The 21,347-nt window shown below is 43.5% G+C and overlaps 1 protein-coding gene across 3 annotated transcripts in view; it reads left to right on the top strand.

Moving 5' to 3' along the window:
* PCCA (propionyl-CoA carboxylase subunit alpha) overlaps window positions 1-21,347 on the top strand; it is a 476,944-nt gene that overhangs the window by 300,977 nt on the left and 154,620 nt on the right. For all 3 annotated transcript variants that reach the window (XM_075918750.1, XM_075918752.1, XM_075918751.1), the window contains one exon: window positions 18,728-18,830. In XM_075918750.1, the coding sequence (XP_075774865.1) occupies window positions 18,728-18,830 (103 nt within the window). The remainder of the gene's footprint in view (window positions 1-18,727; window positions 18,831-21,347) is intronic.

The raw sequence follows: 21,347 nt of genomic DNA, 5'->3' as shown, positions 1-21,347 counted from the left end.
AACAAACCTCCCGAGACCCATTTGGCCCTCGCAGGAAACAGTCCCAGGGCTCCGAAAACAGTCCCATCCAGGGTCGGCAAATGCCGTGCGCTCTCCTGATCCAGGGCAAAGATCCTGTCCCTCCTGGAGCTGTGGGAGGAGGTGGCGGCCACCCTGCAGGATCCCCACTCCTGGAGGCGGAATGCTGACGTTTATGGCCAGATGGCCGAGGCTCTAGCTGAGAGGGGACACCACCCCTGCACCTTGGACCAAGTCAGAAGTAAGATCAAGGAGCTGTGCCAAGGATACGTCAGGGCCATGGAGCGCAGCTCTCGCTCCATGGCAGGACCACACTCATGCCATATTACAAGGAGCAGCACAGAATCCTTGGGGGTGGTGAAGCCCTTTCCACTCCTGTAACGGTGGACTTGGGGGTCGAACCACTCATGGTCACCCAGCTGGAGCTCCTTGATGAGGAGGAGGAGGAACAGCAACTGCAGGAGGAAGACATAGCCAGTATGGTCACCCTCACCCTGGAGCCAGTACCCCAGGCCCTGGACATCTCCCAGTCATCCTCTGATTCCGGGAATGGATCATCAAGTGAGTGCTGTCAGTTTTACACACATACACAGGGCGGGGAAGGTGGGTGCAGAGGGGATGGGGAGTGATTGTCACTTGGGCTGCTCGTCCTGGGCAGTGTGCTTCACTTCATGCATGTGCAAGCACGTGAGCAGCAGTGTGCACCATGTGGCCTCAGGAGCTAGCCCTGGAGCATCCCCAGTCTCTTGCTCACAGGCAATGTGGATGCCTCACACATGTCTGACCCCTGGGGGGATGCCCTACCACCACCAGATACTGCTGGAAGCAGGCTGGGCACAAGGGCACGTGCATGACCCCAAGCACTCCGAGGAGTGCGGGGCACAGCACACGACCATGCCTGCATGCTCGAGGAATCACCTGCTTTCAAGGACAGCACTGCCAGGGGCAGATGTGTGTACAACCCCCATGGAAGGCCAGGCTGCTCCAGGTCCCTCTCCCACCCATGAGATCCCATTGTGGCTGGATATTTCCATTGCCTGCTTGTCTATGGGACGGGGGTGGGAGGTAGCGGGAAACATGGTCCCCTCGGGACCTCTGTGAGGCAGGTCCTGCTGTGCAGACCACACATGGCCTGGCTCACAAGACCTCACCTTGCTTTGGCCCGAGGACTATTGGTCACTGCTCACACAGGAGAGCACGGCCTCTTGCACAGTGTCTGCATGGATGACTGACCGCCTCTACTTCTTTTCCTCCACAGCCAGACCAGCTGTCACTACAGGGCGATCCATGGCAGAGGCAGCCGCCCGTCCCCATGGGAGCCACAAGCACAGTAGGGTCCACGAGGACCTCATGAGGGAGTATATGGCCATCTTGTATGACATGCAAGAAACCCTGGCCCAAAAGGTCCAGGATGACACCAAGTGGCACAACCAAATGTGGGACCAGCTTGTGCGGCAGGGCAAAAACTTGTGGGAAGTGATGGCACACCCGGCTCCTGTTCCCATTCTAGTCCTCACCACTCCAGCCCCCCCGCCATGCCTATGCCTCCTCTCCAACACCCCCAGACATCTCTGAACCCACTCCAGCCCCCCCATCCTGCCCACCCTCCTGTGGTCCCAGGCCTCAGCCACTGCTGAGTTCACCAAGGTCCCTGGATGGCTCCACCAGCAGCCTCACATACCACTCCCAGCCCTGAACCTCTCCTCTCTCACCCTCCAGTTTCTCTGCCTGTCTCCTCCCTCCCCCATCCTGGTTCTCTATCCCCCTTCTCCCCAGTTCCTGTTCTTTGAAAAAAAAATTACAAAGTTTTTGTGGTTCCACTCAAAACTGGTGTGTTTATTAGGAGTACAGGGAAGGGGAGAAGAGAGGGGTTGTGGTTGAAAAGGTATAGGGGGGCAAGGCAGAGGCCCCTAGTGGTGAGGCCATAGGAAGAGTTACTAGGGTCCTTCACAGAGACTCTCCCTCAGGGCCTCCCGGATTCACACCCCAGCCTGGTTTGCCTGGCGGATGGCAGCTGTCCGTGGCTGCTTGAAGGACTTCCCTTCACGGTTGGCCTCTGTTCCCCACCCCAGGAAGAAGGCCTCCCCCTTGCTCTCTACAGTGTTGTGGAGAACACAACATGCCTCAACCACCTCGGGGATGTTGTGCTCCCCCATTTTAAGGCGGGTCAGGAGGCACCTGAACCGCGCCTTGAGGCTCCCAAAGGCGCATTTCACCCGTGGGCCTGATTGAGGTGCATATTGAATTGTTTCTCACTGGGGTCCAGGTGGCCAGTGTAGGGCTTCATGAGCCATGGCATGAGTGGGTAAGCTGCATCCCTGATGATGCACAATGGCATCTGGATGTCCCCCATGCAAAAGACCCACTGTGGGAAGAATGTGCCAGTCTCCAGTTTGTGGTGGAGGATGGAGTTTCAGAATATGTGGGCATCATGTGCCCTGCCTGACCACCCGATGAAAATGTCCAAAAACTGTCCACAGTGGTGGATGAGGGCCTGCAGCACCATGGAGAAATAGCCCTTCTTGTTGATGTATTTGGCTGTTCAATGATGTGGTGCACAGATCAGGACGTGGATTCCATCTATGGCCTCCCTGCAATTGGGGAACCCCAAGGAGGTAAATCCTGTGATGATGGGGTCCAGGTCTCCGAGACAGATGACCCTGTGCAGAGGATGGAGTTGATGGCCCTCACAACCTGCAGAAGGAGGCAGACAAAACAGAGAATGAGAGGGAGTGCGTGAGCCCTTGGGAAGTGCCCACCTCCTTTCCCTCCCCTCATCAAACAGCCCAAGAGCCACCCCTCCCCCCACAGCAAGGCTGTGTGAGAGCGGGATGGCACAATCCCCCAGGGACAGGGCTTCCCTCCCTTCCACCCCCCCACACCCTGCCTTTTCACTAGGGTCCCCCCTTTTCAGTACTTCACCCCCCCTTCAGGGACTGCAGCCCGAGAGTGCCTTACCTCCATAAGATAAGATGGTGGACTTCCTCACACTGAACTGGTTGGCCACCAGCTGGTAGCTGTCTGGGGTGGCGAGCTTCCAGACAGCGATGGCAACCCCCTTCTCCAAGGGGATGGCAGGCTAAGGTGGGTGTCATGTCGTCGGAGGGCAGGGGTGAGCCAGGCACACAGCTCAATAAAGGTGGCCTTCCTCATCCTGAAATTGTTGAGCCACTGCTGGTTGTCCCAGTGCTCCATCACCAGCTGATCCCACCAGTTGGAACTGGTGTCCATCCTCCAGAATCATTTCTCTACCATGGGTTGTGGGGGCAAGGACATTGCTCCCACATCCAGGCAGAGGGACTCACAGATGAGGTCTGAGTTGAGCTGGGGCAGGACCGTCAAGTCGGTCTGCACAAACTGCTGCAGAACCTGCAGCATGGTAGTGTGTGACCAGGGGCAGCTCAGTCTCCATAGCAAAAAGAGTGCCGTGGTGTCCAAAAGCTGGGCAACCAAAGCACACACTGCACAAGCTTTGTGGACCCTCCGAGGGGTAAGCAAGCACACACCAGAACCTGAAAAACGGCTATCCAGGGTGGGTCCCTTTAAGCATTCATCTCAGATAGCCTTAGGCAACAGCACCTGTAGATATCTTGGTAATAAAGTGAAATTTTTTTTAAAGTATTTTGTAACACATACAGGGCCACCAATAGGTTGTGTGTGTGGTGGGGGTGGGGGTGGGAGGGGAGCGTAGCTGTCCTGTGGCCTGCTGATTCAAAAGGGCCTAGTGCTGCTAACCACGACTACTGTGGCAGTCAGAACAGGTGATAAAAAAGAAAAAGGTTATCAATAAAGATTAAACACATTTATGGTTTATTTCTGTTACCTATACTTGGAGTATAGAATGGCAAATCATGAAGGAATAGGAATCTAGAGCCTATCAGTGGGACGAATCTGGCCCACCAAGATCTCTCATCTGGCCCATGCGGCAGCTCCCGTCCCTGTCCACTAGTGCATTGCCTGGAAGCCAGGGAAATGTGAGCCCTTTCTACTGCTTATATTTAAAAGGCTCGCCCCTTCCCTGAGGCTGCCAGTCAATGTGTTAGCATCCACTGGGAAGGTGCAAGCCCTTTAAATAGAAGCAGTTGAAAGGACTTGCAGCTCCTGGCCCCACTGCTAGCACATTGCCCAGAAGCCCTGAGCCCTTTCTCTTGATTCTATTTAAAGGGCTTCTGCCTGCAGGTAGGCTGCCCAGCTGGCACAAGCCTTTGAAATGGAAGCAGTTGAAAGGGCTCGCACCTCCCCAGCAGCTCCCACGCATTGCATTAGCAGTGGGGCTGGGAGCTGCAAGCCCTTTTAATTGGTTCTATTTGAAGGGTTAACACGTTGCCTGGGAGCCACAGGGCAGGCATGAGCCCTTTCAACTCCTGCTATTTAAAGGCCCCAACTCTTTTGCCTGAGGTCCCACCCCTTCCGGAGCAGTCCACAACACTTCCAAAAATTTTTGAAGTAGCCTCCCCTTCAAAAATTATTGCCCACCCCTGTTTTATACTAGTAAAGAACCAAAGGAAGCATTTGTCTGCATAAACAGACTCTTGTACCCACATAATACTCCATTTAAGTCAGTTAGTACTCCATACCAAGTTGCATAATACAAAAATAGTAGAATGTCATCTTCCATCTGAAATTGCCAGCCATACAGGAAAATTGTGTGTCTGTGCAGCACTTTATAATTTTAAATTGCTGCATCATGGATAGGTTTTAAACAGCATATAGAAACTACACATATAACAAAGAACTTAATAGAAAAGTAAGTAGAAATTAGTGAGCATATTGGAAACAAGTCAGCCATAATTACTTGTTGTATAAGCCTGGCACAAATTAAGTAGAATTGGATCACAGTAAGCTAGTATTTGGATGGAAGATACTCAACTATTTCTTGGCTATTAGAGATGTGGTGTTAGTCATTAATTAGATGGTGCTGAACCATTACCTCAACATGATATTGGGAGAGGCTAAACTGCAAAGAATGTTCTTAAGATGTGCTGTAAAACAGGCCTTGATTACTTATGGACATTACATTTCCTATGGCCTTTTTCAAAAGAACGTAACTTTGCCAGCATCCTGGCAAAATTCCATTAGGTATGTTTTTACTGCCTAAATTTCCTTCCCCTACAGTTCAGCTGACTACAGTAGCCTTCTTTACTTCCTGCTTTAGGCTCTGATCTGGAATAACATGTAAGCATACTTTTAAAGTTAAGCATGTGCTGAAGTGTTTGGTTGAATTGGGGCCCTGTATTATTGTGAATAGTTGCTGTTTATTTTTGAATGAAGTTCTTGTCTATCTAAATATATTATTTAGATTAGTATACTTTTCCCAGATTAAATTTGTAAATTACTTTGAGGCAAGATATTATTAAACAGAACAGAACAGAACAATAGAAAGCAAGGTGGGTGAAGTAATATCTTTTATGGATCAGCTTCTGTTGGTGAAAGATATGAGCTTTCAAGCCTACACAAAGCTCTTCTTCTGAAATTGGTCCAATAGAAAATATTAGATCAGACTATGTCTCTCTAATATACTGGGACCTACACAGCTAAAATAGAGTACTGCATAGAACAGATCACTTGCAATTGTCCAAAAAGGCAGCCTTAGGTTTGGTTCTCAAATCCATATTTAGTTTTTTAAATAGGTAGCCTGATGTTGAAAAGTGCTGAACAGTGATGCATTATTGATAAACTAGGCAAATATAACTTAGATAGGGCCACGATAAGGTGGGTGCATAATTGGCTGGATAACCGTAGTCAGAGAGTTGTTGTTAACGGTGCTAAATCCTGCTGGAAAGGGATAACAAGTGGAGTTCCGCAAGGGTCTGTTTTGGGACCTGTACTGTTCAATATCTTCATCAATGATGTAGATATTGGGATAGAGAGTACGCTTATTAAGTTTGCAGATGATACCAAATTGGGTGGGGTTGCAACTTCTTTGGAGGATAGGCACATAATTCAAAATGACCTTAGCAAGTTGGAGAAATGGTCAGAGGTAAACAGGATGAAGTTTGATAAAGAGAAATGCAAAGTGCTCCACTTAGGAAGGAACAATCAGTTCCATACATACAAGATGGGAAGCAACTGTCTAGGAAGGAGCATGGCAGAAAGGGATCTAGGGGTCATAGTGGACCACAAGTTGAATATGAGTCAACAGTGTGACGCTGCTGCAAAAAAAGCAAATATGATTCTAGGTTGTATCAACAGGTGTGTTGTAAGCAAAACTCGTGAAGTCATTCTGCCACTCTACTCTGCAATAGTTAGGCCTCAGTTGGAGTACTGTGTCCAGTTCTGGGCGCCACATTTCAAGAAAGATGTGGAGAAATTGGAAAGGGTACAGAGAAGAGCGACAAGAATGATTAAAGGTCTAGAGAACATGACCTATGAAGCCAGGCTTCATGAACTGGGCTTGTTTAGTTTGGAAAAAAGAAGATTAAGGGGGGACATGATAGCGGTTTTCAAATATCTAAAAGGGTGTCACAAGGAGGAAGGAGAAAATTTGTACCTCTTGGTTTCTGAGGACAGGACAAGGAGTAATGGGCTTAAAGTGCAGCAAGGGAGGTTTAGATTGGACATTAGGAAAAAATTCCTAACTGTCAGGGTGGTCAAATATTGGAATAAATTGCCAAGGGAGGTGGTGGAATCTCCCTCTCTGGAGATATTTAAGAACAGGTTAGATAGACATCTGTCAGGGATGGTGTAGACGGAGCTTGGTCCTGCCTTGAGGGCGGGGGGCTGGACTCGATGACCTCTCGAGGTCCCTTCCAGTCCTATGATTCTATGATTCCCATTACTTTCAACAGTTTGGAGCTTGTGAGTATTAAGGGTTTTCGTGGCTACTTTGGCAACTAAATAGGCTCTTAAGTCCTTAACTTTAGGCACTTGTTTTTGAAAACTTTGGCTTACCATCAATTTTAATGGGTGACAGATTTCTAACTTTGACACTGAACCTATAGTTTTGAAGAAAGGCAATTGAACATTATTGTAATTTCTGCCAAGATACTTCTATCAAAGAGAAAGACCTCACTTTGTTCCCAAGTATAATAATATTTAATCTCTGTATATATCACCTTGCTCTATCCTGACTGTGTTGTAGCCAAAGTCAGAGTCTCAAGAACTTCTAGCCAAGAAGTGAGTCTTAATAGCATAGCCATATTGACAAAAGAAATGACATGTCACAATAACAAATGTGCTTTGATTTTTGTTTGAAGTGGTTAGCAGTGAATCAGAGGCAAATACCTAACATGTTGGCAAATTTCAAGACCAAAGCCCCCAAGGAAAGATTTTCAAAAAATTATCAGGTATTCAAAGTTGTCTTTTATAAATGTCAGGGTTGAATGCTTAGTATAGTACCAAGAGGCCTTACTACATAATATTTTACTAACACTAAAAACTGAAACTTGAGGGGGGTAGCTGAGTTAGTCCCTACAGGATAAACTTAAAAAACAAAACATAAAAAAAAACCACCCCACAACTGGTCTGGTAGCACTTTATAGAGTAACAAAACATGTAGATGGTATCATGAGCTTTTGTGGGCACAGCCCACTTCTTCAGATGACTAGTTTTGAGTTTAGGATGGGTCTGCACATTCTAAATTCAAAACTTTGGTCATCTGAAGAAGTGGGCTGTATCCATGAAAGTTCATGATACCATTTATATGTTTTGTTAGTCTATAAAGTGCTACCAGACCGATTTTTTTTTAAAGTTTACTAAAAACTGAGTTTAAACAGTAGCAAATACAGGCCAAATATCTGCATGACGAAACTATTACCAAATTAAACAGAGTTGGCATTATCTGCTGAAGAAAGCTCAGACATTATAATTAGACTATGCAAATCCACTTTATATCTATGGAGTATTTTTGCAAGTTGGATGCAGATTCAAATTTTGAAACTGGACAGGATTCTGATTAGGATAGCCAAGGTAATCCAAATATGATTGTAACATACTGAAGTTTTGTGCAGGCAGGCTGTGGTTTAAGTCACTTTCACTTCTATGTGCATTATTGCAGTTACTCTTGCCATTTTACAATAAACTATAAAAGGATTACAGAAGAAGATATAAAATGCAGTGAGCAGCGTAATACATAGTAATTCTTTTCTTTTTTACTGCTCACTTAACTGCTATGTATTCCTTAACATGTCAGCACCATTGACTGATAGAAGAATAGTTTACACGAATAGTCTCTACTCCCACAAGTAGCCCCCTTAACTTGGAAAGATCTGTTCACATTAATAATGTTCGCAGGAATGTGCTACGTACTCACATTATTTTAAAATAAATTCCTAAAGTGTATTCGTCAGAACACTTGTCTCAGGATACTGTATGTCACCTACAAGGATGCCACAGACAAAAATAAGGAGAAGCATCTCTTACCCAGCTTTAGGGGTTTTTAGTGTTTGAATTTTTTTAAGAGGTTATAACCATTGTGCCAGAACCATTGAGCAATTCAGTCAGCCTTTATCTTATAAGCTAGCACATTATGACTAGCGCAGACTTTTTTTTCTGTGACCTACTCAGAACTGTAATGTAATTTGATATAGTTTTACTCTTGGTTTATATATATATGTCTGTGTATATGTATATTAGAGAGCAAATGTGTTTTTATATGTGTACATGTGATATACCTGCACACGTTTGTGTATATGTAAAATATATGAAGTCATTGAGTACAATATGCCAACATTTTAGGCCTTTTTCACATAATTTTAGTACTTAAAAATATCCCATGAAAGTGCTGCTTTTATCTTTTCTATGCAGAGATGAACTTTTATGTTGGAAAGTGTTGAAAGTACTCAGATAGTGAAGCTTAGATTTTGTTTTGTTTGGCAGTACACTTCTGCTTATAATTCCTTTAATCTATCCATTCCATGCTTTTATATTCATCTTGATAGCTGAAGGATTTTTCTTTTTATATAAACTTATTACATTAATAATGCTCAAAAGTGTGAGGCTTTTCTTATTTGGGGGAGGGATATCGGAAGATGGACTCTTGTGTGAGCTGTTAAATTTCTATTTGCCTTTTAAAAAAAAAACCCAAAAAAACAATTTATATGGTAGATCTAAAGTTTCATTAAAATTGCTTATACCCTGTCCCAGGCATTTTAAGTGGGCCATCTGTCTAAACATCTCTCTATTTTTTTCTGATCATTTCCTCGACTTATTCATGAGCCATGGGAGGGCTCCTTTGTAGTCTCCATGTAGCTGGTTCAGTCTACCCCCACTGAATACATCTATGTGCTTGCATAACATATCTTTTCACAGTGCTGGAAATTCTCTGAACTTGGTTCAGATGAATGGCCCACTTTCTGAAGGTCTTTTTTTCCCCCCTGCAAAGATTTGTATGCAGAAACTGACCTCAGTGGCTACAGAATCCAGCACATTATTCTTGATCATTTTACAGGCCACCTGCTGTGAAAGTTATGATGAAGGATTTCTTAATGATTCTTTGACCATTAACATTGTTTTAAGTCAATATTTCACTTTTATTTAACTGCTGAATAGGTAATTGCACAATTGAAAAACAGCTTTACTTAGTGTCACATAATCTAGTTTTGCAATGCTCATAATCCCTGATAATTGGAGAATTTGTTAGGATAGTTTGAGGTCTGTATTTACCTAAAATTTTATGCGGCAAAAATATAAAAAAGTAAAGAGCATTTGTAGGATTTTTTTTTTAGAACATTATAGCTCACATTTTGAATGGTAAGAAATCTATACTCACTTTCATGACCCTTTAGGAGCTGGTGACATTTATTGTAGCCCATTACATCATTAACAGCAATCGGGAGACAGGAGTTTATTTCCCACGCACTACAGAAAATTGTAGTTTTATTGAGCTCCTCCATTCTGATTGGTTGGTGACAATCAAAGTGGACAGGCCTGGGGCAGAGCTATTACTTGATTTGCTTTTATGAATGTCTGTTTTCCTTGGTTGCTTGTTTTTTACTAGAATAGATAAAAGTTTACTAATGTGTGTTCTCAGGAACACAATAAGTGTGTGTTGATGGAAAATTTCAGCAGTTACCAGTTTCCCTCACTGAAAATGCATTGCAGCAAAGAAAACCAGAAGCATAATTACTGCTGTTTATGTAATGTAAAATAAACCTCTTATTGGTTGTGGGGGGAGTGAGAGAAAAAGCATTTCCTATTGAACTACATGTTCCAATAAACATTTGGATTAACAGGATATAAATAATGCAAATTACTGACCATTTTTCATATCATAGTCTTAAATATTTTGGCAATTGAAATAATTATAGAAGTTACTCCAATACTTAGTTCCATGTTATCCCCTTGCTCCTAGTGTGCGTCCGTCTGTTTTTATTTAATATTTCCCTCAGAAGGGGATTTCAAATTCAGAGGCTCAGAATTATCTTAACTTCATAATATCTGCATTGTTGTGGACCATGCTCATCTCTGCCCTATATCCACTCCCTGTTGGTACTGCCTCTGCTTCCTTCCAGCTTTGGCCCTTCCTCTGCAGTTCTTTATCCCTCTCCTCCTATGCATGCTCACATAATACTCATCTCTCATATACAATAGTCCTTGAGGCAACACGCCTCTACTTCATAACCATAAGCACATCCCCCACTCTGCATTTGTTTCCATCAATATAGAAAGGCTGCTTCTGGAAAGTGGTGCTATTTTGGGATACTTCTGATATCCTGAAATAGCGTTTTCCACATTTTGACAGTGAAATAGCTTTCAAAATAATGGCATGCTATTCTGATCTCCCTTTAAACCTCGTTTCACAAAGATTAAAGAATGCTTCAGAATACTGCTCTATTTCAAAATAAACTCAAAATTATTGCGTAGTTCAAATTGCTTAGATTATTTTGAGCGAAGAGTGCGGTGTAGATGCACCCCAAATCAACCATTATTTTTGCAATTGCCCTAGTGCCATAATCCTTTGTGGTCCCAAAGGATTGTGGGATTTGTTTGAGTTCCATCAAAGAAAGCTTGTATGAAACTTTTAGTCCCAGTTGGAATAAAGGTTGTCCCATACACTTTTTAATTGCAAAAGTGTGTTTGTGTGTGTGCATGCATGTGAGAGAATGTTCACTTAAAAAATGCTTTTGGTCTGGTACATATATATCAAATTTCAACCCAAAATAAGAACAGAAGAACAGCTGAACTGGGTCAGACCCAAAGTCCATCTAGCCCAGTAACCTGTCTGCCAAAGGTAGCCAATACCAGAAGCCCCAAAGGGAGGGAACACAACAGATAATCATCACATGATCCCTCTCCTGTCATCCATTTCCAGAGAAACAGAGGTTAGGGACATCATTTCTACCCATCCTGGCTAACAGCCATTGATGGACCTAACCTCCATGAATCTATCTACTCTTTTTTGAACCCTGTTAAAGTCCTATCCTTCACCACAGCCTCTGGAAAGGAGTACCACAGGTTGACTTAGCGCTGAGTGAAGAAAAACTTCCTTTTGTCTGCTTTAAATCTGCTGCCTGTTAATTTCATTTGGTAACTCCTAGTTCTTATATTGTGGGAATAAGTAAGTAACTTTTCCTTATTTACTTTTTCCACACCAGTCATGATTTTATAGACCTCTATCATATCCCCTCTTAGTCTCCTCTTTTCTAAGGTGAAAAGTCCAAATCTTTTTAATCTCTTCTAATATGGGACCTGTTCCAAACTGCTAATAATTTTGGTTGCTCTTTTCTCAACTTTTCCAATGCCAATATATCTTTTTTGAGATGAGGTGACCACATTTGTACAAAGTATTCAAAATGTGGGCATACCATTGTTTTATATAGAGGCAATAAGATATTCTCTGTCTTATTCTCTATCCGTTTTTTAATGATTCCTAACATTTTATTTGCTTTTTTTCACTGCCACTGCACACTGAGTGTATGTTTTCAAAGAACTATCCACAATGACTCCAAGATCTCTCTTGAGTAGTTGTAGCTAAATTAGTCCCCATCGTATTGTACGTATAGTTGGGATTATTTTTTCCAATGTGCATTATTTTACATTTATCACCATTACATTTCATTTGCCATTTTATTGCCCAATCGCTTAGTATGGTGAGATCTTTTTGTAGCTCTTCACAATCTACTTTGGTCCCAACTATCTTGAACAGTTTGTGTTCATCTGCAAATTTTGCCACCTCATTTTTTACCCCTTTCTCTAGATCATTTATAAACAAGTGGAATAGGATTGGTCCCAGGAGATCCTTGAGGGACTCCACTAGTTACCTCTCTCTACTCTGAAAACTGATAATTTCTTCCTACCCTTTATTTCCTGTCTTGTAATCAGTTATCAGTCCATGAGAGGACCTTCCCTCTTATCCCATGACAATTTACTTAAGAGCCTTTGATAAGGGATCTTCTCAAAGGCTTTCTGGAAATCTAAATATACTATATCACTCGATCCTCCTTGTCCTCGTGTTTGTTGACCCCCCCCTTAAAGAACTCTAGAAAGGCATGATTTCCCTTTACAGAAACCATGTTGACTTTTCCCCCAACAAATTATATTCATCTATGTGTCTGACAATTTTATTCTTTACTATAGTTTCAACTAATTTGCCCCGTACTGACATTAGACTTATCGGTCTGTAATTGCCAGGATCACCTCTACAACCCTTTTTAATTATTGGCGTCATAATAGCTATCTTCCATTCATTAGGTACAGAAGCTGATTGAAAGGATAGGTTACAAATCACAGTTAATAGTTCTGCAATTTCACATTTGAGAACTCCTGGGTGAATGCCATCTGGTCGTGATGACTTGTTAGTTTATCAATTTGTTCCAAAACCTCCTCTAATGACACCTCAGTCTAGGACAATTTCTCAGATTTGTCACCTAAAAAGAATGGCTCAGGTTAGTGAATCTCCCCCAATATCCTTAGTCATGAAGACTGAAGCAAATAGTTCATTTAGCTTCTGTGCAATGACTTTATCATCTTAGAGTGCTCCTTTAGCATCTCCATCGTCAAGGGCCCCACTGGTTGTTTAACAGGCTTCCTGCTTCTGATGTACTTAAAAACATGTTACTATTACTTTTTGAGTTTTTGGCTCAAGTTGACATAGTTGATATAGTTGTCAAGTTGATATAGTTACAAAACTCTGAAAATGACCCTTGAAAATGGAAATGCTTGTATAATCTTATCTAATGTTCTTCCTTTATAAGAAGTTAATATACAACCACACACACAAAGTACACTTTAGCAATATTAGTGTGCCATGTCACAGAGGCATGTAATAAATGCATATAAGATACTGATGTGAAGGAGAAACGCTCTTGGTTTTCACACCTCCACATCAGATGCTAGAAGTGGGCCACATCCTCCCGGACTGAATTGACCTCATTATCTCTGGCCTTCCTCTTTATTGGTACTCCTTTCTTTTCATGTGTGTGTATATTTATACCTGCCTCTAGAATTTCCACTACATGCATCTGACAAAGTGGGTCTTTGCCCACGAAAGCTTATGCACCAATAAATGTTAGTCTAGAAGGTGCCACAGGACTTCTCGTTGTTTATGCATTTTTAGTTTGTTATTTACAAATGTTGTTGATATAGATAGCTCTTCTAGGTAAGATCAGTTGGGAATTTTAGAGTGGATCATACTCAGGAGTGGATGTTTTTGAGTCCAAGGTCATGATTTTCAGAAGTGTTACATGATTTGTTAGTAATGTGGGCATCTCAAAGGAATGAAAATACAACCTGTATACTGCATAAATGTGTTCCACATGCGTATGTAATACATATAATAGAATCATAGAATATTAGAGCTGAAAGGAACCTCGAGAGGTCAAGTCCAGTCCCCTGCCCTTTCTAGACTGTCCCTGACAGGTCTTTGTCTAACCTGCTCTTAAAAATATCTTCAGTGATGGAGATTCCACAGTCCCCTAGGCAATGAGTTTACGAAGGGCATGTGTATTTGTATGTAGTATGAGGAAAAGAATAGGTACCTGTGGAAAATGAATTCCAATGTTATCTATGTAAAATTATTATACAAGAATAAAACTAAAAAAATTAGGAAAAAAGATGCACAGATTATTTAGCAAAGATGTGGCTTTCAGAGCAAAAATAAGACTTTCTTAAATTTTCCTTTTTAAATACAAAGGGGTACACTACCTTGTTACACTTAGGTATGTCACAGTGTGGAAATACAAGCAGTCGGATGAGTCTTTGCATGTATGACTCTATAATGTGATCTGTAAACCCCTTACTAAATGCAGATGGGGCGGGGAGGAGAGTCTCTCCTATTTACAAGCAAGCAACTTAATTATAAACCCACACAGCTGCCAGTCTTGAAGCAGGCACACACAGCTGTGACCAATAGAGGAAACAAGACCTGCTATAAAGGGGAGAGTGCAGAGAAGGAAGTGGGGGCAGAAAGGTTTGGGATAGCAAAGTGGTGACACACCAGGTTGCCTCCAAGAAAACAGTCAGGAGACTGAAAGAGACTGCAAGACCAAAAATGAAGGGTTGATAGGCTTGATTGAAGGCGAGGGTCCAGGAACTGAACCCTCTGAAGAGTCAGTGGCAGGGGCCCAAGTGTATGGTGAGCAATAACAGGTGATACAACAGATGGGGCAACTCAAGTAAACAGTGGGACATTTGTAATTAGCTAAAAATTAAAGTCTGTGTGGTAGTTTTGAGAAAAGTACAGGCAGTCCCCGACTTATGCGGATCCGACTAATGTCGGATCCGCAGTTACGAACGGGGCTGCCCCAGAGTACACGGACTGCGGGACCTCGCGGTCCTGCCGCCCGTGTACTCTGGGGCTTTCTCTGCGTCTCCCTGGTCTGCAGACCAGGAAGACGCAGAGCAAAGCCGCGGAGGGGCTCGGGCAGCCCAGGGGCGCTTGGGCTGCCCGAGGCCCCCCCCCCCCCCCCCGCGGCTTTGCAAAGCCGCAGAGAAGCCGGCAGCGGAGCAGTCCAGGCGCGCCTGGGCTGCCTCGCTGCCGGCTTCCCCGCGGCTTTGCAAAGCTGCGGGGGGGCTCGGGCAGTGAGGCAGCCCAGACGCGCCTGGGCTGCTCCGCTGCCGGCTTCCCCGAGGCTTTGCAAAGCCAAGGGGGGGGAGGGCTCGGGCAGTGGGGAACCCCAGGCGCGCCTGGGCTGCTCCGCTGCTGGCTTCCCCGAGGCTTTGCAAAGCCGCGTGGGGGCTCGGGCAGCGGGGCACCCCAGGCGCGCCTGGGCTGCTCCGCTGCCGGCTTCCCCGAGGCTTTGCAAAGCCACGGGGGAAGCCGGCAGCGGGACAGCCCAGACGCCCCGCGGCTGTCCCGCTGCTGGTGTCCTCAGAGGCTTTGCTCCCCGTCTCCCTGGTCTGCTGGTCTACAGCAGACCAGGGAGACGGGGAGCAAAGCCGCGGAGGACCCAGGCGGCGGGACCGCGGTGCGTCTCGGTCCACCGCCCGTGTCTTCCTGGTCTGCTGGGGTGTGGGGGGGGGGGCGCAGCTAGTACGCTCCCCTCCCCCCCAGCAGACTAGGCTTTTCTCCGGACGCCTGTGGCAGAGCAGCTGGGGTGCTGCCGGTTGGTCCCGCAGCACCGCTCTGGGCGCTACTGGTCCAACCCAGCAGCACCCCACTGCTCTGGTCCTGATTCAGCTGCTGCTGGTCAGTTTCAGCAGCAGCTGAATCAGGACGTCTGGGGCAGAGCAGATGGGGTGCTGCTGGGTTGGTCCAGTAGTGCCGAGGAGCGGCGCTACTGGAGCAACCCAGCAGCACCCCAGCTGCTCTGCCCGAGGCGTCCTGATTTAGCCGCTGCTGAAACTGACCAGCGCTGACTACAGGAAGCCCCAGGCAGAGTTGCTCTGCCCCGGGCTTCCTGGAATCAGCTGCTGATCAATTTCAGCAGCAGCTGACGTGGGGACGCTTGGGGTTCTTAAGTTGATTCTGTATGTAAGTCAGAACTGGTGGTCAGTTTCAGCAGCGGCTGAATCTGGACGCCAGTTCCGACTTACATACAGATTCAACTTAAGAACAAACCTACAGTCTCTATCTTGTACGTAACCCGGGGACTGCCTGTAGTCTGACTGGGGATCTGATAAGCTTTCAAATATAAGGGCCACAGGTGACATGCAGTGGGGCATGAGGGTTCACATGCCCCAAACGCATCATGGGCAGGAGAGGCCAGGTAGAGCCAGTGGGAGGACTAATGGGGAAAGGTCTCGTGCCCACAACTGAAGTCCACCTTCCCTCACACTCACTGTCATCTGCAGGGCAAGCGGAGCAATGGCCCCAGCTTGTTGTATTCCCTTGGCCGTGTTGCTTGGGGGAGGGGCAGGACTGCTTTGCACTCACCTGTGGGAAGTGGAGTGATGTGGCTGGGGGAGCAAAACAAGCTGGGTTCATTGTTCTACTTGCCCCACCACTGCCAGTGAAGCTGTTGCCGGCACTGTACCCCTCCTGGGGCCTGTTTAGTCCCCTGGACTGTATTGCTTGGCTCGGGAGAGGAGACGAGGCAGAGAGAGGGTGGAGCAAGAGTAGGGAAGAGGAAGGGAGAGAGCAGAGTGGGGTGGGGCCTAGGGCAGATGCCCCTTTTACCAGTCGCCTCTATTATAGGCTATTGTGGAGGATGGTGATCTGTTCTCCATGTCCATTGAAGGTAGGGCAATAAGTAGCAGGCTTAATTGGCAGCAAGGAAGAGTTAGAAAATGTTTCGATTATAGGTACAGTTAAGCTCTGTAATAGGCTTCCAAGGGAGGTTGTGGTATCCCTATCAATGGAGGGTTTAAGAACAAATATCTGTTAGGAATGGTCTAATTTTACTTGGCCCTGCCTCAGGTGAGGAGGCTACATTTAATGACTTTTTAAACCTTCCAGACTTACATTTCTGTCATTCTATAATTAGAATAATATGCAATGATACAATACTTCGGCTATCTAGCGGTTATCAAACATTTTGTAAGTATCACAGCAGGGTTGAATTTTAAGAAGAGAGTTAAATATGGATAGTTCAGTGGCTTTTTACAAGGTCTCTTTCTGTGCCTAAGAGGCAGCCCTGGAGACCAATTGGCACTTAAAAACATCAACTCAATGAAATTCAGACCCTCGATCAGCTTGAATTACTATTTATTTATTTGTGCTAAATTTGTTCCTAGAATCCCCAACAAGCCTTTTGAACTTGTCATTGCTCAGATATATAGGTCTCTCCAAAAATAGTCTCTCCAAAAATGTTCAACTTAAATTAAGACACAAGTTAATATAACAAACTATAGGGAACATGGAAGGCAAGATAAAAGGAACAATTCTACATAATACATGTTTAGACATACAAATTACAAATATAGTTTAAAGCAAAACAGTTACAATATTTTCTACTTTTTCTTAAGCCTGTCAAGACTTGAGTTCCAAGTTATAGTTCCCTTTCTGTATCTTTGTCGCCAGCTTGATGTAACATCAAAGATGCAGTTCCCTGGATTGTTTTCAGTGTGTGAGGTCATAGGCTGTTGTGGGAGGAATTTAGAACTCTGAACTCAAGTCTTGGCATTTAAAAACCTTCAGTTTATTGTATCTTCAGAGATCCATCAATGTATGAAATGTGTACAGGCAGTCCCTGGGTTACATGGATCCGACTTACATCGGATCCCTACTTTCAAACGGGGTGAGGCAACCCCGCACTAGTTGCTTCCCCCCAGCAGACCAGGGAGATGCGAAGCTAGCGCCCCGCTCCCCCTCCAGCAGACCAGGGAGACGCGGAGCGGCTTTTCTCAACAGACACCTCAGCTTGAGAATAAAGGACTGAGGGAAGTGAGGTGTGGGAGAATAAAACTGAGCTCTGGAGAAATGTTTGGCTAGAGTTTCCCCTACAATATGTACCAGTTCCGACTTACATACAAATTCAACTTAAGAACAAACCTACAGTCCCTATCTTGTACGTAACCCGGGGACTGCCTGTATATTTAAAATAATGTATGCATATTGGTTTGGCTGGATTTGTATGCTTTTGTGTTTAACTGGTCTTTATCTTAGATTTGTTGTAATTATGATGTGAAGGGGATGGTGAACACTTGCTCTTTAAGTTCCAATTAGTCTTTTCTTTTTTTCAAGTACCATTCCTCATCCTTCCCTAAATTTTCTCCTCTATTTTTTTCATTCTACAGTGAAATCTTTGTTATCCGGCACTCTGTTAACCAGAAAACTTTATTAACCGGCATTGCCCCCAGCCACAATACTGTCACATCTTCAGGTGCACGGCCCTGGCTTGGTTTACCATGATTGGCTTAACAATTTTTTATTTAAGAAGTACTAATAATCTTTAACTCAAAATAAAAATGTGAGACCAACTGCCTCACATTACAAAACTACCAATATTAAAAACTTGAGTTTCACTATTATTGTCCATTGGTTTTTCCTAGGTTGATGGGACCCTCAGATAACTGAAATTTTTAGATAACTGGAACGCTTTAATCCCCGAGTGTGCCGGATAACGCAGGTTTTACTCTATTTGCAATATTCCTGCAACAATGATGGCTGGATTCTGGGATTCTCCTCAAACTTCATCAGTACGCTTCATATGCAGGATGTCAAGGGAAAGCAGAAACTATCTCAAAAGGCTTCTCTTAAAAAGTTTTCTCTTTATATGCCATAATGGACAAAAAAATTTATTTGGTAGTTTTTCCAAACACTGACTTTGTCGGTAGGATTAGCGATATTTAAAATCGTTGATGAAGACCTTATGAAAAAAGTTCATGTGATTTAAAACTGGGGAAAACCTTAAATGCTGTTAAAATATTATTTTTCCTTTGCTTGTTTTAGAATTTCTCTTGCTAAACTGGATCTGAATAACTGGGATCTGTCAGTACAACTAGGAGATGGAACTTACTCTGTTACAGTTTCAAAGTACGGATCAATATTCTCTGTAAGTTTTGCTCATTTTCTAAGAAATGTGAGGCATTGAGTCAGTATGTATTATTCTTGATTTGTGGTGTGGATGTCTCATCTGTTCAGAGCACTAGCACAGTTTCATATTTGTTTCATCTTCTGCAGGAGGCCTTACTGTAAATTACAATGCCATCTTCCATATGCTAATTAAGTAGTACATTTCCCATACGGGCCTTTATGTACATTCCAAAGTCAATGGAATATTTTTCTATTCTACTTTCTTCTTACATATGTTTTCTAATTAACAAAATTGTTGTCTAATACCCTACTTGGAAGTAAGCTTTTATGCTGTGCCACAAGAGATATTTGAGAGCAAGTAATTAAACTGCAATTTAAGATACCGGTACAAATCAAACAGACTAACTGGGAAAAATTCATACTTATGTTGGAAGGGATGACCATTAAAACTTAGGGTGCAAATATAGTAATTAGGAACAATTTGCTAACACTTCATTTTTTGTCTGTAAACTCTTTGCTTCAGATGGAACAAAATACATGATTTAGCTTTTAAAAATCTTGCTAAACAATTTATTTCATCTTATAACTTTCACCCATAATATCACAAAGCATTGCATTATGTTAGGATTATGGTGGAACCATGGTTGATGATGAAATAAAACTGCGCAAAATCAAAAGTGGGTTAAGTTGGAGGGTTGAGAAGAAAAGCTTTTGTAGGAAACTGTTTTTATAAGTCTCTGTAGTGCTGATTTTAAAGCTTATGTGAAAATTTTGTTTAAAAGTTATTTTTAAAAAGAGCAAAAGGTATGACTTTAATTTGAAATTAGTCAGAATTTAGGTAGCCATTCAAATTTATATGAATTTAAGTATATTTAATATTTAGATTTTTTTTCTTCTTCCTGGTTTAAATGAGGAAAGGGCATGGCTGACAACTCCCTGTCAGCACTAATGGCTTCTGCCCCAATTATCTGCCCCATGTGAAGTATATTGCCAAATAATATAGGAGCAGAGAAGCAAGAGGGAGTGGTTATAAATTGAAATACCTTCTGAAGGTGGAAGAGCAGTTCAGTCCCAGATCAGAGAGGTCAAATATAAGGAAGGACAAAGATTCATGTCAATAGCATCGTCGGTGCCTCTTTTCTCCCTTGTCTAGATCCTTTGCCACTGAATATTTATTGTGTGTGGCAAAAAGTAGTTTTAAATCCTGACTAGTTCCTGGTTAATACCCTCCGTTTTTGTGAAGATTCCATAAACTCTTTGAAGAGTACAGTCCTCAGAGTCTTGGTGTTCCGTTGTTGTATAGCTGTGGGAATTGTCCTTGATGTAGAATTGTGCTGTAAGTTGTAAGGTTTTGTTTTCACATACATTTTCCGCGATTAACTAAGAGTGTTTTTAACTAAGTTAATTGTTGCAAATTTGTGGTTTTTTTTGTTTTGTTTTGAGGGCTTTATTTCAGTTTAGTACATTGGGTTTAAAGTAGTAAATTGAGCAAAATAGAAATAAGACCGTTTACATATGGACTTTCACCAGTTTAAAAATACACCTTTAATTAAACTGGTGTAGGTTTGCGTGAAAAAGGCCTTTAAAACCAGAATTACATTTCTGCCCCTTGTAGTTACAAAGATCATCTTAAAAACATGAAAATGGTACCTTCTAGAGTCTTCAAGGAGGCTGGCACCTCTGAGAGGTGTGAATTGCACTGTTTGTCTCAAACGTATAAAAAATGAAGAGTATGATTTAAATGCCAGGATTATTGTTTTAGCAGGGAAAAAGCGCATGTGCTTATCCCACAATTAAAAATGATCTCCCTTGCCTTCCCAGCTGTGAAAAGCCCCAGCTGTCCACTAGCCAACTGCCAGAGCCTCTAGCTTCTTCAGTGCCAAAAACAGCAACATATTAAAAAGTGAAAATGTTGTGACAGTCTAAAATAAATGGAATTTAATAAAAAAATAAATAATGCAGGAGGAGTGGTACTGATTGAATTAGGTATGAACAAACCTCAATGTATTAATTTAAATGATACTGCTCCAGAATTCCCAGTGAACCCTGATGCAGAATTTAGGTCCAACTTGTCACTAATCTCTTTGGTTCTATATGCTATTCAAAAGACAGTATCACCGTCATAATCAAAGGGTAAAGAGTATGATCTAGGCAAGAATGATTAACTTAAAAGTAAACTTGTTTTCAGTAGTTTAACTGTAACTTATAGAAATTTATTATTGTTTCATGCCACTTTGCCTAAGAGAGGCCAAGGGGCAGGGAACAGGAAAGCAGTGCTCGCTGGAGTTCCAACTGGGAAGAACAAGATGGCCCTTGGGGTTTCTGCCCTTGTCCTGGGTAGGTAGCATGGTTCTGCTTTTCCCCCAGGTTGTGTTGACATGAAGCAGATGGGAGCCCTCCTGGGCATCCCCACACAGTGTCACAGGCAGATATGTAATAAAATACACAAGGAAATGAGAGAGGAGTAACTGGAACCCGTGCAGTCTAAAGTGTCCACCAAATGGACTGAGAGCTAGTAGCCTTCTGGGTTCTAATT

The sequence above is a fragment of the Pelodiscus sinensis genome, chromosome 1, assembly GCF_049634645.1.
Source record: "Pelodiscus sinensis isolate JC-2024 chromosome 1, ASM4963464v1, whole genome shotgun sequence".
NCBI classification, from domain to species: domain Eukaryota; kingdom Metazoa; phylum Chordata; order Testudines; family Trionychidae; genus Pelodiscus; species Pelodiscus sinensis.
This window is presented reverse-complemented; position numbering and strand designations above follow the sequence as displayed.